Source organism: Notechis scutatus, chromosome 1 (assembly GCF_049901735.1).
Source record: "Notechis scutatus isolate UNSWTSFEM ecotype Mainland chromosome 1, rNotScu1.2, whole genome shotgun sequence".
Lineage (NCBI taxonomy): Eukaryota > Metazoa > Chordata > Lepidosauria > Squamata > Elapidae > Notechis > Notechis scutatus.
This window is the reverse complement of record NC_142009.1, coordinates 197,832,180-197,850,571: the sequence shown is the minus strand read 5'-3', so window position 1 is coordinate 197,850,571 and position 18,392 is coordinate 197,832,180. Positions and strand designations below refer to the sequence as shown.

Sequence of the window (18,392 nt, the reverse complement as noted above, 5' to 3'; positions counted from 1 at the left end):
CAAGTTAATACTGAACAAGACAGGATATGCAAAACAGCAATAATTTAATAGAGGGTTGTGCAATTGAGCCTACCTTCTCTTTCAGATTAGCACATATTTCCTGCTGTTTTCTTCTATTATTAGCCACCATCATTTCAGTCTCATAAGCAGTGCAAGCTTCAGCGAGAGTCATCACCGCCTTCACTATGAATGTTTTCCTAGCTTGTATCCAGTTGAACATCAGCACTCTCAATTGGTTCCTGCTAAAGTAATAGTGGTCCCAAGACTTTTCATGAGCAATCTGAAGGGGGAGCGGGGGGAATGGAAGCAACAAAGGAAAAGGGGGGTTATTTTGGAAATAGGCAGAAATGATCTTCTAAACCCTAACAGCTAAAGGTTGCTTTAACTGGATGTTTAAAATGACCTTATTTGAAACCAAGTGAAGGTCAGCTAATAAAAGCATGAGCGAATCATGCCCTTCTCAGAAACTAACAAGAGCTACTGTTACCTGCAAGGCATTTATAAGGGTTAACGTAACTAAATCAACAACTCAGAAATATTTCTAATATATTGACAGGAGGCCAAAGGAAAGAATAAAAGGCATCCGCTGCAGAGAAAGCAGAGCAATTTAAAGCTAGTCTTCTCCCCAAGTTGTCTCTCGTGGATCTATTCAATTGCCTCTCCCGAAGAACAATTATTACACATTTTGTTAGTTGTATCGTTTTGTGTACAAAAAAAGTTTGTACCAAATGCAGCAGGAATGCTGTGTAAAACTAATTGGAGAGCTATCATGGATTTCACTGTGATATGTGGAGAGTTCAATGAATGAATGTTCCATTATTTAGAAATGATTGGATGTTGCTGGGTTTCGCTTTGAGCTAAGAGAAGAAGCTGAGTTATAAATCTAAGACTGTGCACTTTTGAATACTGCCTGTTAGTGTGGGCATGTAGGCATGTTTTTTATATTATCTCACCTAGCATTTAGTTCGGATGTTGAATGGCTTTTTTGCTTGCCAGCTAACATTAGTGAATTTGCTGAACATTTAAACAACAATACATTACATTTACAGTTCCAAGCAGAATGCAAAGAAAAATGTGGGACTTGTGGCCCTAATGTATTTCAACTTTCAATTCCCTTCCCCGTTAGCCATGTTGGCTGGGGCTCCTGAGAGCAATATTTCAAGGGCCATAGGTTTCCATGCCATTCTACCCAGTTGGAGGAAGTCTCAAAAAGTTGTTTCTCCTCAGGAAATGGCTGTGTGAGAGTCTGAAGACAACTTCTGTCTCTGATGGCCTCACCCTTGAAGAATATTTTTTTTCCAGAGATTGGAACAGCCCCAACATTAGTCTCTAGGAAAGCCACAAAGAAACAGCTCTTTCACCAAACATGTAGAGAATTATTGATTATTTTTATTTATACCCCACCTTTATTATTTTTATTCAAGGAAGCAAATGTACTTAATACTCCTTCCCTCTATTATTTTCCCCAAGACAACAACCTTGTAAGGTGAGTTGGGCTAGTATATACGCAAATAAATGAATATTTTAAAAAGTGAGAAGTAATCTATACAAAAACAGGAAGTGCTCCTACATGTAAGATACAGAGTGTGTGTCAACTTCTGCCAATTTTCAGATTTGGCAGCATTTTATCATATCCTGTTGAATCCCATTCCAGGCGGTCCTCGACCTTTAGGAACAGCTACAACCATTGATAATAAATTTAGAGGCAGATATTAAGCTTGGATGGATTTAAAAGACTGCAGGTGTGGATTTGAGAACCTGGAGGTCTGAACACAGAGCACCTTGCTTACAAACACATAATCCATTCACACACATATTATAGTACGGTATTTCAGTGAATACCATAACCTGTTTGACAACTGACTTATGTGAATTACGTTGCATTATGCTCTCTTTTTTTTAATACAAACGTATGAATGTTTTGTACTGTTTTTGGAGGGATGGGATTATCTGGAACACATCTGAAAAATGACAGAGATCAAAGGAAGAGGAAAAATGAAAAGTCCCAAGTGCAATTCCATGTCTTGAGTGCTAAGTGGAATCTTACATTCAGCAACCCTATTAAAAAAGTTTTAAAACTGAATTCTCATCCCGATAACTAAATAAAAAAAGAGAAGTTTTACAACTTACAAGGCTTTGTCTAGATTTGTGAGGTAGAAGTTTCTGAAGCATATCCAAATAGAGCATTCTTCTACCTTGCATGTCACTTGGATACTGACCAATGACAATCTGATATTTCCAAAGATCTTCTTTACTCCACTGGAAACCGCTGTAGGAACAAAACAGGACAAATCTAACACAATCTTACAAGCATTGTATCTTAAGCTGCTCCTCTCTTGTGTCCATGCCTGCTTGACTCTAAGCCATCTTAAGAAAACCCTGTTTGGACTGAGATGTTTTGGCAACACGTTGTAAGGTATTCAGTCCAAATTGCAGCTACCACATCCTCCTTTTGGACAATTCCCTGGTTGCTGGGCTTTCCCATCTTTCTTTTCCAGGAAAGCATTTGCCAATCCCCTTTCTTCATCTGGGTGGATCTTCCTGAGTAGATATACTTCTAATTTGTCTGTCACCCAGACAAAAATAATTAAAACACATGTATACAAATATAAATGAAATTTAAAGTAACTTTATATTTAAAGCATCAACATGCATGTATTTGCAAAGTCTGCTGCTGCTTCCCTGCAAAGCATTTTCCCCCCATTAGCCCTGGTGAAGAAGTACTTCTCTAGCCTGTTCCCAGTGTTGTGGGCGTGTGTGTATACGCATGCTGTCATCCATTCCTACCCTCCACAAATGATTACTGGTTCATGTTGGTGATGGAGCAGCTTCACAGTGTAAATAAACCCGTCATTTCCAAGAAGCAGCAATTGTCACTGAAACCATAACAAGCTACCTTGATGCACAATCAAGTCCTATCATGAAGCCTTGTGAAACTGATTGTCCATGTCCACTCATGTGCTCGGTTTGAAAGTGCTCTTTTCTCATTCGGTACAAATATATGCTTTTATGTCTAGGGCAAATTCTGGTAAGACACTTATTTTGGTTGTTGTTGTTTTTATTTATTTTTTCTCCTGCAGTTCCATTTGAAGAACTAATTGTGGAGGGTGACTATTAACCACTGCCTCAGCCATCATGCAAAAATTGAGTTCTTTCTTTCTTTCTTTCTTTCTTTCTTTCTTTCTTTCTTTCTTTCTTTCTTTCTTTCTTTATTATTTATTTGTCAATTGATTACAAAATAATAGGTATAAGTAAAAACATAGTTATGAATACATGGATACATATAAGAAAAATAAAAATAGAGGAAACAATAGGACAGGGACGGTAGGCATGTTGGTGCGCTTATGCACGCCCCCTACAGACCTCTTAGGAAAGGGGTGAGGTCAATAGTAGACAGTCTAAGGTTAAAGTTTTTGGGGTTTGGGGAAGAAACCACAGAGTCAGGTAGAGTATTCCAGACATTGACCATTCTGTTGCTGAAGTCTTATTTCCTGCAATCAAGTTCAGTGCGATTAACCTTGAGTTTGTATCTATTGTTTGATCTTGTGTTGTTATGGTTGAAGCTGAAGTATTCATGGACAAGTAGGACATTGCAATGTATGATTTGATATACTATACTTAGATCGGACCGAAGGTGGCATAGTTCTAGGTTTTCTAGGTCTAGAATTTCGAGTCTGGTGGCATAAAGTATTCTGCAACAAGTAAAGGAGTGGAGAACTTTTCTTGTGAAATATTTCTGGACTTTCTCAACTGTGTTAATATCAGATACGTAATGTGGGTTCCAGACTGATGAGCTGTATTCGAGTATTGGTCTAGCAAATGTTTTGTCTGCTCTAGTTAGTAGTGTAATATTACCAGAGAAAAAGCTACATAAGATTAGGTTAACAACTCTTAACGCCTTTTTGGCTATGTAGTTACAGTGGGCTCTAGCACTTAGGTCATTTGAGATGAGTACTCCAAGATCCTTGACAGAGTTTGGATCACCACAAAGGTCTTGACTATTCAGCCTGTATTTTATTTTCTGATTTTTTTTGCCAATATGTAGGACAGAACATTTATTTGTTGAGATTTGTTTGACCATTCTGATACATAGTCAAGGTCTTTTTGAAGGGTAGCAGTATTGTCTGTGGTGTTGAATATCTTTACATCATCAGTGAAGAGAACGCAGTTGCTCTTGATATGATCATAGAGGTCATTTATGTAGAGTATGAAAAGAGTTGGTCCTAGAACACTGCCTTGGGGGACACCACTGTTGACAGGTACAGAATTTGATAGGACGCTCCCAATTTTGACCATTTTTGTCTGTTTGACAGGAATGCTTCTATCCAGCAATGCAGGTGTCCAGAGATACCATAAAATTTTAGTTTTAGTAGTTTGTCATGTACCACTGAATCAAAGGCTTTACAAAAGTCTATGTAGATTGTGTCTATTGCTTTTGCCCTGATCAAGTTGTGTAGTCCATGTGTATGTTTGTGTATGTTTTTGCAGTGTAAGAGTTGCAGATTACAGGATAGTTTTTTTCTGAAACCAAATTGTTTATTGGAGAGTAGGTTGTTTGTCTCTAAGTGGAGGATGATGGATTGGTTAATAATTGATTCCATGACTTTACAGGTGATGCAGCATAAGGAGAGTGGTCTGTAATTTTCAACTAGGCTGGGCTCTCCGTTTTTGAAGGTGGGGATGACCGTGGCTTGTCACCATAGTTTTGGCAAGGAGCTGGTCCTGAAAGATTTTTCAAAGATTATGCTTAGAGGTTTGGCTATGGCAGTGGATAGCTTTTTAAAGAAGTAGGCACATATTCTGTCCGGTCCAATAGATAGAGATGGTTTTAGATTGTGTAGTGCTTTTTCACCATTGTCTTCTGTGAAATCGATATGTATTAGATCATTGTAGTTGTCTGTGGTTTGACTAGGAAATACTGGGCATGATCCATTGCTGTTTATAAATACTGAGCCAAAGAATGTGTTAAAGAGGTTGGCTTTAATAGTGTCGTCATTGCAGTGTTTATCATTAGGTCCTTTCAGGGGTGGGATGGACCTTGAGTCTTTTAGTTTGTTGTTTACAAAATTGTAGAAAGCATGGTGATATTGGTGCATAGAACATTTTCTTCTTGTTTTATGTGATAATTAGTGCATTCAGTTTTTATCTGGTAGCATAGATTTTTGTATTGGCTTTTGAAGTTGGCAATGTGACCAGATTTGTTTTTCCGCCAAAGTGATTTCTTTTTGGATTGGAGCTTCCTTATTGTTATGGGTAATTTGTTTTTTCTGGTTTTGGGAGTTGTTAATGGTACATATAGTTTGATGACTCTTTTGACTTCAAGTAAAAATATGTTGTAATGGTCTTCTACAGCAGGGGTTCCCAACCACCGGGCCGCGGACCAGTACCGGTCCGTGGATCACTTTGCACCGGGCCGCAAAGAAAATAAAAATAAAAATGGCGGCTTTCTTCGCCTTCGGTGAATGCTGCTGGGATCAGGGATCAAGGACACAAATGAAAGAAGGGGAGGGAGGAAGCAACCAAAGCCTGTCCTACTCTCTGGCTCAGTGGCTTCGGTTTCCTCCCGCCTCGTTCCTCTCTCAGTCGCTCTCTCGCTCCTCCACCAGCCCAGGAAGAAACTGCTTCAAAGAAGCCGGCAGGGTGGCTTTTCCTGTCGGCGCAGCTCCCCCGAAGCGCCCGTTCACCCCCACCCCGCGGCCAATCAATCCAGGTTCAATCCAGTGCTCCGTTCTGCCTTCCTGCCTTCGTTTCTGGTTGTTTCGGAGCAGCTTCGGCTGAGAATAATAACTATTCACCTCTTTTACTCAGCCGAAGCTGCTCCGAAACAACCAGAAAAATGAAGGCAGGCAGGCAGGCAGGCAGAACGGAGCACTGGATTGAACCGTGGGCGGCGGGTGGGGGTGAACGGGCGCTCGGAGGAGCTGCGCCAACAGGAAAAGCCACCCTGCCGGCTTCTTTGAAGCAGTTTCTTCCTGGGCTGGTGGAGGAGCGAGAGAGCGACTGAGAGAGGAACGAGGCAGACACCTGAGGGATGAGGCTGAGGGAGGGAGGGAGACACCTGAGGGATGAGGCTGAGGGAGGCAGGGCCGAGAAGCAGGGCTTCTCAGCCGTCCTGCAGGAACTTGTCCTGAGCCGTGGAGACAGCCGTGGGCCGCCGCCGCCCAGCGCTCAGTTTTGAAGGCGCTCCTCAGCCAGGCGCAGTTCCTGAATCTGCAGCTGAAACCCTCCGTTTTAAATGTCCCAATAGAAGAGAATATCTGTCGCTCAGGGTTGCAATGAGGAGGCATTGGCGCTCCCTGAGCTTGGTGAGTTTGCTGGCAGGCGTTTATTACCCGACTAGGTAACAACATCAGATGTTACCTAGTCAGGTAATGAAACGTCTGCAAGCAAACCACCAAACTCGGACTCCTCCCCCCCCACCGGTCCTTGAAAAAGTGTTTCTGCGTGAAACTGGTCCCTGGTACAAAAAAGGTTGGGGACCACTGTTCTACAGTATTGCATCCAGAGAATAGAAATTGCCAATCAAGGGATGAGAGATCGTTGTTTATAAGATCATAGTTGCTTTTTTTGAAGTTATAATTGGGGATTCCATCATTGTGGTGATTTTTGGGTGGAATATGTTGAGACAAAAGTCAATCATGTTGTGGTCACTGTTGGAAAAGGGTTCTTTAATTTGTATTCCATAAATTGAATTCAAACTATTGCAGAAGATGAAATCGAGGCAGTGTTAAGTCTAGTGTTATTGGTTACTAGTTTTTCTAGTCCCAGATTTGTTACCGCATTGTAGAAGGTTGCATGTGTGGGTTCAGTTGTACATTCGTTAAGGGTCCAGTCAATATGAGGTAGATTGAAGTCATCAAGAAAGATAAAAGCGTGTGGGCAGGATGCTGCCCATGTTAGTAGTGTATTTAGCTTGTTTGCATGTTTGATGTCATAATCAGGGGCTCTGTAACATAGCAAGAACCGAAATGTGATATTTAAGGACAGTTCACAGATGATGGTCTCAGGAATAGCAAGCTCCTGGGTAACTTGGATGTTTTTTAGATGTAGGGACTTTTTATAGCAACACCACCTCCTCTACGGATTTCACGATCTGATCGGTAAACATGATAGTCTCTTATTGTGGTAATGGAGTCAGGGAGAGATGCGTTGAGCCATGTTTTACAGACAAATATAATGTCGAATTTAGCCATATTTAGTAAGAGGAGAAATTCAGGTATTTTATTTACAAGGCTTCTTGCATTGAGTAGCTTGCATTTAAGGCCAGTTGTGGTTGGAATAGAGGTAGTTAGGGGCATGCATGCCTAGTTTTGAGTGATGTTTCAAAATGTGTTGCTAAGCGTTCTTCTATTGAGTGAATGAGTGATTCTATGCTTTCAACTCTGTCAGGTAGGGTACTCAGTTTGTTTAGCTTAGGAGAACATGATGGAAATAGATAAAAGAATGTATCTGAATTTTTAACCATATCAGCTAGGCTTTTGTTTGCGTTTAAGCAGGCAGGGTGGGTTAGATTATCGCATAGGCAGCATTTGATGTAAATTTCGCTTTCATTGATGGTTTCAAGACATCTGAAACCCGTGCAGGAGACTGGGAGGTCATTGGTAGAGATATTTTTCTTTTGTTTTGGTTTGGAGTTTTTGGCTGTCATGGTCAATGGCAATAGTACAGTAATCAATTACAATAGCTAGTTAATGTGATAGGTAGACAGTTACTTAATGAATGTTGGTAATTAATAAATATTAATTGATATGTTAGAGAACAAATCAATAGTAAGGTTACTTATTACTAAAAATCAATCAATCAATCAATTGGTTATTCAAATCACTCTAATCAAATAATTTTGCTAAGCAACAAGCAGCCTAATTTATTACAGTAATTACTAAATACACTGGTCAATTAAATTCACTAAATCACTGATTTTACTAATCAGATATTCAGTAATTATACTATATGCACTAAACACTCAATCATACTAATCAATAAAAATAAAACAATTAATCATTTGATAAAAATTAATTATTTTAAATTAATTAAAATTAATTATTTTATCTTTACCCAGTTTGCATCTTTTTGGAAAGAGGTGGGCAAAACACCTGGCAGACGGCAGAAGGGACAAAAGCCACCCCGGCTTTCAAATACAGAGGCATGAGCACAAGGCAAAGAAGGCAAAGTAAGAATGGGATCAGTCAACAAGAAAAGATAAAAATGCAATAAAAATGACCAAGTCTCTTTTCTCCTTTGGCTGTTTCAGTAGTATTGAAAATCACACACACACACACCCTTTTTTTTGCTGTCCTTCTATTTCTTAAAAAAGAAAGACTTACAGTATTATACACTCTTAACACTGCTATTATTCAAGCACAAAAACAGAATCTAAAAAAAAACCCGAACCCTCCACAGCCAAAGGGGCCTAACACACACTAGCTCAGAGGAACACTGACATAACAAAGGAAATAGCTTGCAGCCAAACAAAACAATGTTGCATCTATTAAGAGCTCTGGATGCAAAAAGCATCCGCCTTTCCATGCCATTCCAGAAATTATTCTTTGCATTACACTCTTTCAAGAGTCACAGTTTTAAACACGTCCGGCCATTAACAATAACTGAAAGGGGAAGGAAGCAGGGCTTAAAATACACAGCATCAGAAAATATTGGCATAGTGTTGTTGTTTTTTTAAAAAAAACACTTCCAAGATGTAGACATAAAAATCCTGCTCAAGCAGTGTACTTTGAAGGCCATTGGACACATTTACATATTCACACCATGTCAAAAGTTTGAGAATCTGAGCTTTTTGTGACCAAGTTTGATTATTCCCACTTTATTCCTCTTGCCAGCAGAAGTGGCTTCACAAATTATTTTTGTGGCTTTAGCATGAGGTGACAGCGAAGATCCCCGGTCAGGTCCTAAGGTGAAACCAGACCATGATTTAATCTGTCTTGTTAAAAGGATTCTCAGTGCATACATTTCACTCAATACATGCAAGTGTAGATTTCTTGGCTGATCATGTCAGTGAAGTGTAACTAGACTGGTTGTTTGTGGAAAGAGCAAACACATCCAACCATGAGGCAGTATTCTTCCAATACAATTGCCACATTTTTAGCATAATCCACATTCTCACGGCAGATTATATTTAGTAATATAGTGTAGACATGAAGAGAAGGGCCCACAAGATGAGTCATATCAGTATTGGACTCTATAAGCCATGCATACACACGCACGCACGCACGCACACACGACTGTCTGTCTGTCTGTCTGTCTGTCTAGCTAGCTGAGTTTTAGTATATGAATGTAAAATTATTCCAAAGGCACTACAATTGGGTAGCTGGGTATCAACCCACTAGCATAGGCTTTTATATAGCTTGAGTCAGGTTTGCTTTAGGAAGATTACTGTGTAATCCAGGAAATCTCCTAGAATCTCTTACTGAAGCACCTTGATCCTGAGCATATCTCCAGAAGATCAGCCTATTGGAATTCATAGCATACTTCCAAAAATGCATGTAAAATCTGCATTTACTTATTGATATGATTGATACAACTGCCCATTTCACATGACTCTGAGCAGTTTACATGATTAAAACACAAGAACTCACCACACTTAAAACCTCAACTCAACTCCTGGGACCCAGGGTTGAAAACAATTCCCTTCACCACCTACACATCTGACTCAAATGTCTGGGGAAACAGCTGGGGTTTGCAATGCAAGCTACGTCAGTTATATTTCCAAAAGATTCCATCTAATTTATTCAAGGGTTGAAAACTGAAATATTAAGTAACGTTTAATTTTGTAATAGGAATATCTTGCCGCTTCCTCTTGGAACAATTTTTGGTTTGACCAATTTGCAAAGATAGCATATGCCAAAAATGGTTTTCAACATATTTTTCTCCTCCAAGTAACTCATAGTTTATTTCCAGTATGAATTTCAACAAAGCCCATCTTTGTATTTGTTGTTGAAATTTATAAACCAAGGAGCTGTAGGGACTCATGGCAGTATATATCACTCTCCGTTTTTATCCGCACAGCCCCGTGGGATAATGCAGAGAGAAAAATGGTGACTGGCCTGAATCACTCAATGAGGTTCTATAGTTGAAGGTCAACTTTAACTTTGGTTGCCCAAGTCCTAATCTGGCACTTCAACCTCTACTGCACACTGAGATGATTCTGCTTAGGGAAATCTAAGAGCTCTTATGGGACAGGACGGTGCCTCAACTGCTCAGAAGCTCAACAGGATCAGGCCTGCTCAGGACCTGGATGGGAATCCCAAGGCTATAGGCTAGGCTAAGAAGCTGATCACCATCTCATAAAGCACCAATGGCAAACCACCTCCAGATTCTTGCCAAAAAAACAAACAAACCCTGCAGGGGTGTGTTCATGTCACCCCAGGAGCTCAGTTACGCTCAAGGGCTTCTTTCCTTTCCCTCTTTTAAGAGAATTACAGCAAGGATAAAACAGTGACCTCATGCCAGCCAGAGCAGGCAGGATCTGCAGCCCACTCCCATTGCAGGTTTACTTACAAATAAGTCATGCTGTGTTCAGCAGGGCTTATTGTCAGGACTGTAGCTCGAGGTGGTGTGAAACAAAAGTTCACTGGGCAGGGACTAAATTCAGATTAAATAGAACATGACATACAATAGTAATTATGAAAACAGGAAGCTTGCCAAAAACAGTGCACCATTTCTTTACATCAGTTCTTCTGTTTACAGAGCATAGGGAAATGGCTAAGAAATGTAGGGATTTTTGAATACAGAGAAGTTTACAATTTCTGTTAAACAACTGTGAAAGATATTCTTTCTGAAATTGATGATTAATTATGATCAATACCCTTTGCTTCATTAAGTCCATCAAGGCAGGGATATCAAACTTAAGGGCCTGCAGAGTGCTTAAATCTGGCCTGCAGGACCAGCCTGGAAATAGCAAAGGACCAGCCTGCGGTGCCTCTGGCAGCCAAAACAGAGCACAGAGAGGTGAGGCCACGCGTAGCCCTCTCTGCACTCCATTTTTGGTCTGGATTGCCTCCTGCAGCACTCTGGCAGCCAAAACGGGGCACAGGGGAGATGCACACAGCTCCCCACACCCCACTTTGGCCGGCAGAGTGGTGCAGGAGGTGTCCGTCTCGTCTCCCCCCCCCCGGCTGGCCCACGGAAAACTAAGCTGATCCCGCCCTCGAAGAAATTCAGTTTGACACCCCTGCATTAAGGCATATACATTTTAAATTTTGATTCTTTTTAATTGCTGATGTACTGAGGTTTATGTTGCAATTATGATATGTTTGTTGTTGCTGTATATAGCACTTTGATGATACCTGAAAAGTTGGGTAAATATATTCCGAATAGAATGAATAACTGGGAGACAGTATGGATCCTGTACAGCTGAAGATGAACTCTTTTTTTAAAAAAATTGTTCTCTTTTCTATATCTTTTGGGACAGTGTTTTAACATTATATGGTGAAGCTTTGAACCTTCCTGCCTTTACTAGCATGACTGCAAAGAAGCTGAAAACTTTGGCGGCTATCTTTAAACTAATCAGGTCTTCCTTCTCATGTCTTCATCTGAGCTTAGTTTAAACTGTGGTTAATAAATAAAGCACTGACTGAAGTTTGAACAACCCAAGTTCCCTGAAATTTTGGTATAAGAGTGAAAGAAGCTGTGATTAGTTCAACACTAAAAACCTCCTGTTTGGAGATGCCCTTGAACAGGAATGAAAGGCGTTATAAGCTTGTGGCCAATGATGCATCTGAGCTAGTCCTATATAATGAAGTTCTGCACCATCATTATTCTTTCATATTACCATTTCTCAAAATAAAGATTCTTATAAAAACCTTTATTTAAAATTTATTTTCCAGATAAATAATAGAATAATAGACACTTAAAAGAGCTGTGGTGATACAGTGGTTAGAATACAGCATTGCAGGCAAACTCTGCTCACAGCCAGGAGTTCAATCCTGATGGGCTCAAGGTTGACTCAGCCTTCCATCCTTCCGAGATGGGTAAAATGAGGACCCAGATTGTTGGGAATAATATGCTGACTTTGTAAACATCTTAGAGAGGCCTGTAAAGCATTGGGAAGCAGTATATAAGTCTAAGTGTTAAAAGACTTATTGAGAATCAAAGATCAAGAACAACACTATCAGCTTTCTCTCAATTAGGTAGAATTAGCCCAATAATTTCTGAAATGTTGAAGAATCCTTATTTAAAATCTCAAAAATTATTGCATTTTTCTCATTTGTCAGTTACTGAATTTTCAAAAGGAGGTATACACAGCCACCTTAACTTTTAATACCACATCTGCCACCAAGGCATTCAATATGCATTGTGCAGCAAACAATGTAAATAATAATCAATTAGCATTGGGATAATTTGCTCTTAAGGTATTTGGAATATGCTTTTCCCCTCCTATGCCAAGATAACCAAAGCCTGGTTTCTATCTAGGAACAAAAATGGTAACAAAGAATTAGGAAAGTATGTTTTTTAGTGTTGGTTCTGAAAAGGATTACATATAAAATGACCTTTCCAACTTGATCTTAAATATTAGATGTCATTCAACCATAAGACAACAACAGCAGTTATAATTTGAGAGGTTATGTCCTCACAGCCTGCTGCCCAGCACTAGAATTTCTCTTTAGATTGGAACCGATTCTTCTCTAGTAGATTCTATTCAAAGCACAATCTCAGGGTCCCCCCTATTTGAAGCATTCACAGCCTTTCTCTGTCTGTAACTTATGAGTACTCCATTGTTGGGAAGATGCACAGATTTCTCTTTGTAAACTCAAAGGAACTCATTGCTGCTATCCATAGTCAATGTCAGCATTTTACACATTTCTCAGCTGTGGTTGTTTTCTTAACGGGCAATATAAGCATGCAGTGGTGCCTTATTTGTTGCCCAGTTTGCAAATGTGATATAATATTGGAGAACATCTTCTAAAGTATCATGCAGTATGATGGGCAAATTATGGAAAGTCATGAAAGGAGCTAGTCAATCAGAACACAAAGGTGACACTATCAGAGTAAAATATAGCTTCTGTTCTCAGAAAAGTCATAAATTTTGTCCAGCTCCATTTGGCCCAGATGAACTTTCTTAACAAAACACCCAACAGGTACAGACACCAAATAGAAAGAACACTGGATATGCAATGCTCAAGACAATAAAATACAGACATCTTGAAAAAGGTTTCTGGAGAAGTCAAAAATTCCAATAGAAGACAAAGACAGATACTAATAGATATAGTAAATAGGGAAGAACTATAACAAAGTGGTGGAACATTTATTGACCATTTAGAAGATGCTATTCAGTCTCTGAGTCAGGCTGGGAAAGACACTTATCTGAAGCCCTAGGCCTAGAGTGACAGCATAAAAACGGGCAGAGAACCTACAACTTCCGGAAGTTGCTGAATTACAACTTTGAGCGACCTTAGTCACCATGGCTACTGATAAAGGATGTTTGTTCTGAAGTTGACAGTACTGAATTAGATGGACCAAGCTGGCATAAGAGGGAATGCAGCTTCTTTAAAAATATACCATCAGCTGAGATGCACTAAAAACAGAGCTAAATACCAATAGTAATACAAAAGCATACATATAATGAGGAGACACAAGGTACATAAGCAAGGTAGACCACAATGTTTGCCTACTATAAAAAGAAAATTAAGTCTGTGTTTCCCCACAGACTTTTGAGAGTTTGAATAGCTAGTTAGGCTAGTCAGCAGGGCTACTGCCCCATTGCAAGGAAAACATGTGACAGAGAAAGGGAGAGATGACAAGGGAGCGCTTAGTGGAAATATCTAACTATACTGCAAACGAAGCATGTTTTTGCATTACAGGCATCACTTAACTCTCTAGACAGAGAGTTATCTCTGCTAATCTCCAGCCCATGCCAACGGTAATTACTGACACAAAGGACATGTAGAAAACGCACTGTGATAAAATCTCTGGTTATGAGCAAGTGCTCTAAAAAAACTGGAGGTTAGAAGACTATGATATAGATTAGATTCACAGATCATAGCAAGCCACAGCGTAACCATGTTTAATTGAGTAACTCCCTTTAAGAATTATTTGGAAGCCTCAGATGGTTCAGATAATTTTATTTTAAAATAAGTTTGTAATGGCATTTAAAATAGTGAAAGAAAGAAAAAACAAAAGAAACGGACATATAAATGCACATATGATTAAAAAATGGTGGTTTAAAATGAGTGAAAAAATACAACAGGAAAAGCATAAAATATAAAGGTATTCATTTCTAATACACTTATATAGCTAACATGTTTTTAGCCTACTATCTTTTGTATGAGTCCCATATTATATTTATCCATACAAAATTTATGTCTATATGCAATCTGCTTGAAACCACCAAGTGTAACCAAAGCTTCAGTCCATTGAGTATTGGGACAATAGATTTATCTTTCCAATGTTGCAATATGAGTCTTTTAGCTGTAATAAGGACATGGAGAATGCTACATAGTCCAGGTGTCAAGGTCCATGTACTAGGAATGTAATTCAGCAGAATATTATCCTCTGAAAATGTTAATTTTGGGTTAACAGGCATGTTTATATGACCCATTACTTTCTCCCAAAATTTGCTAAGTATGGGACATTGTAAAAACATATATTTTAAGCAAATATTGTCTTCCTTACAGCTCCAACAAAATGCTGCCTCAGGCAATCCTTTCTATACAGGATAATGGAATCTAATAAATTCTAAATGTTACTTTTTTGTTATATAAATCATCATTTTAGGTGCACTGATACTCTTGCAATAAAAATGCATTCTAGGCAATCTACCTCTACTTTTTTATCCCACCTGACTCCAGTAATTATGGATCCACTAATGTTTATAATTACTATGAGACCAATGGCTATCTGTTATTTTTTAGGGGTAACTCAACTGCTGGTTATACTTTTTTTAAAACCCACTGTGACTGAAGGCCTAAATATAGTATTTCTGAGACCTCCAAGATGAATCTGCCAGTGTGAAAAGATCAGGAAGAAAAAGCATGTTCCAGAACCTACTTGGCAATGAAATACCATCTACACAGTCACTGTAATAGAGCATTTTCAATATGGTTTACTTCTTCAGAAGAACCCTCCCCCTCCCAATAGCTGGGTCATTCCCTCCCTGCTACATTTTGCCTGGATAGAAGTTTGAAAGGCATTGTGGATGATGGAGGTTATGCTAGTTCAATTGGTGCTGTACCAGACAATTATTTGTTATTATTCTTGTTAACTTTTTATACACACACACACACACACACACACACACATGCACACAAGTATTTGTTACTATTCTTGTTAACTTTATTTATGCATATGCCTTTTAAGCTGCTCAGAGTTTCTAAAAATTGTATATAAGTTAAACTATACAAGGAAGCCACAATTGGCTAGATAACATGCTAAAGCCATCAATTTATTTATTTATTTATTTATTTATTTGATTTGCCAATTGTTTACAAGATAATAAGTATAAGTGTATACATAGTTGTGAGTACATGAAATGGGTACATATAAGAAAAATAAAAGAATAAGAGAAACAATAGGACAGGGATGGTAGGCACGTTGGTGCGCTTATGCACGCCCCCTACAGACCTCTTAGGAAAGGGGTGAGGTCAATAGTAGACAGTCTAAGGTTAAAGTTTTTGGGGTTTGGGGAAGAAACTACAGAGTCGGGTAGAGTATTCCAGACATTGACCACTCTATTGCTGAAGTCGTATTTCCTGCAATCAAGTTTGGTGCGGTTTACTTTGAGTTTGTATCTATTGTGTGCTCTTGTGTTGTTATGGTTGAAGCTGAAGTATTCATTGACAGGTAGGACATTGCAATGTATGATTTTATATACCATGCTTAAGTCAGACCGAAGACGGCGTAATTCAAGGTTTTCTAGTTCTAGAATTTCAAGTCTGGTGGCATAAGGTATTCTACAACGAGTAGAGGAGTGGAGAACTCTTCTTGTGAAATATTTCTGGACTTTCTCAATTGTGCTAATATCAGATACGTAATGTGGGTTCCAGACTGATGAACTGTATTCGAGTATTGGTCTAGCAAATGTTTTGTATGCTCTGGTTAGTAGTGTGATATTACCAGAGAAAAAGCTACGTAGGATTAGGTTAACAACTCTTAATGCCTTTTTGGCTATGTAGTTGCAGTGGGCTCTAGCACTTAGATCATTAGAGGTGAGTATTCCAAGGTCCTTTACAGAGCTTGGGTCGTCAACAAGTTCTTGACTATTCAGCTTGTATTTTATTTTCTGATTTTTTTTGCCAATATGTAAGACAGAGCATTTATTTGTTGAGATTTGAAGTTGCCATTTGTTTGACCATTCTGATACATAGTCAAGATCTTTTTGTAGGGTAGCAGTATTGTCTGTGGTATTGAACAGCTTTACATCATCAGCGAAGAGAACTAATTGCTCTTAATATGATCACAGAGGTCGTTTATGTAGAGTATGAAGAGAGTTGGTCCTAGAACACTGCCTTGGGGGACACCACTATTGACAGGTACTGGATTTGATAGGACGCTCCCGATTTTGACCATTTGTTGTCTGTTTGACAGGAATGCTTCTATCCAGTTATTCAGTTGTCCAGAGATACCATAGGATTTTATTTTTAGGAGTAGTTTGTCGTGTACCACTGAATCAAAGGCTTTACAGAAGTCTATGTAGATTGTGTCTATTGCTTTGCCCTGGTCGAGTTGTGTCGTCCATATGTTTTTGCAGTGTAAGAGTTGTAGATTACAGGATAGTTTTTTCTGAAACCAAATTGTTTATTGGAGAGTAAGTTATTTGTCTCTAAGTGGAGGATGATGGATTGGTTAATAATTGATTCCATGACTTTACAGGTGACGCAGCATAAGGAGATTGGCCTGTAATTTTCAACTAGGCTTGGGTCTCCCTTTTTGAAGATGGGGATGACTGTGGCTTGTGACCATAGGTTAGGCAAGGAGCTGGTCCTGAAAGATTTTTCAAAGATTATGCTTAGAGGTTTGGCTATGGCAGTGGATAGCTTTCTTAAGAAGTAGGCACATATTCCATCCGGTCCAATAGATAGAGATGGTTTTAGATTGCGTAGTGATTTTTCAACATTGTCTTCTGTGAAATCGATATGTATTAGATCATTATTGTTATCTGTGGTACGTCTAGGAAATACTGGGCATGATCCATTGCTGGTCTAAAATTCACAATGGCTAGATTTGCCCAGTAATAAAAACCAAAAGGTTTTTTTATAATAAAAACCAAAATGGTGGTCTAAAATTCACAATGGCTAGATTTGCCCAGTAATAAAAACCAAAAGGAAACAAACTACATTATTGCTTAGTATACTTTATGAAATCCAGCCACATTTTAAGCAGCAAATCTTGCTAACTCAGTCTAGTTCTCCCTTTGGCATCATAGAAATTCAAGTATTCACATCCGAACTTGTTTCAGTTTGAGAAAAGAAATTACTTCTGAGAAATAGAAACACGCAGTGTGAGTGTTATGCGATCATGCTTCATTAATTTTAAATGTCAGGGAGTGACATTCTTATTAAAACATGGCATCATTTCTGTTTTTTGAAAGAAATATGAAAAAGAATAGAAAATCACACAAATATATCAATGTAAAGGATATCGCTTTTTCAAATACTAAGAAAATTCAAGGTTTTTTGTAAAATGAAAAAAAAGTGTCTGATGTGGTAAGTTTTGCATATGTGCACTTTTAATTCTGAATATATTAATTTAAAGGTCAGACTTAATTGAAAGTGGAAAGGGTTATTATATGTATGTATGTACATACGTATACACACAGACACACTTCAACAAGTCTTTTGAATGTCCACTGAATAAAGATGATCTCCTCCTCCTCCTCTCCTGCTCTTCCCCACCCTGTTACTAACTTTTTAGTTAAGAAAGCAATTTATTTAGGCACATTCACTAACCAGAAATGTCTGGAACACTTACTTTCAGCTGAAGACTGAAATTTGGCATGACAATCCAGAAGGCTGGTCCAAGATTTTGCTGCAACCCACTCGTGTTCAAGAATGTATGATAAATTATGGTTTCAAAATGAACTGGAGTACAGTTTGTTTGGACACATTATAAAATATGAAATAGGTTGGCAGGGTTTTCCCTGCTAATTAAGGTGAAAAATCTGAAGTGGTCACTGTCGTGTAACAACAAACCTTTACTATGGTATGCATTCTGCAGGAACAGACTCGCATCAAATCACATCAAATCATAATACAAGTCTTGGGAACAACAATTCCTTATAACAACTTTTATAAAATCTTCGGAGGAATGGAACAGTGACCTAGCATAAAACTTTGGAAACATCTCAACAGTTTAATAGCTACCATCACTCCTGTAAAAAAAAAATTCACTTGGAAAAAAGGTCTGTTTTATTTCAATGCAATTTATTTCTACTGTTGTGTATG

General features: G+C 38.7%; 1 protein-coding gene across 3 annotated transcripts in view; it reads right to left on the bottom strand.

Annotated features, from left to right (window-relative positions):
* CCDC148 (coiled-coil domain containing 148) overlaps nt 1-18,392 on the bottom strand; it is a 168,983-nt gene that overhangs the window by 57,639 nt on the left and 92,952 nt on the right. For all 3 annotated transcript variants that reach the window (XM_087949966.1, XM_026674577.2, XM_087949965.1), the window contains exons 9-10: nt 2,131-2,269; nt 74-280 (exon numbers count right to left, since the gene is read on the bottom strand). In XM_087949966.1, the coding sequence (XP_087806092.1) occupies nt 74-280; nt 2,131-2,269 (346 nt within the window). The remainder of the gene's footprint in view (nt 1-73; nt 281-2,130; nt 2,270-18,392) is intronic.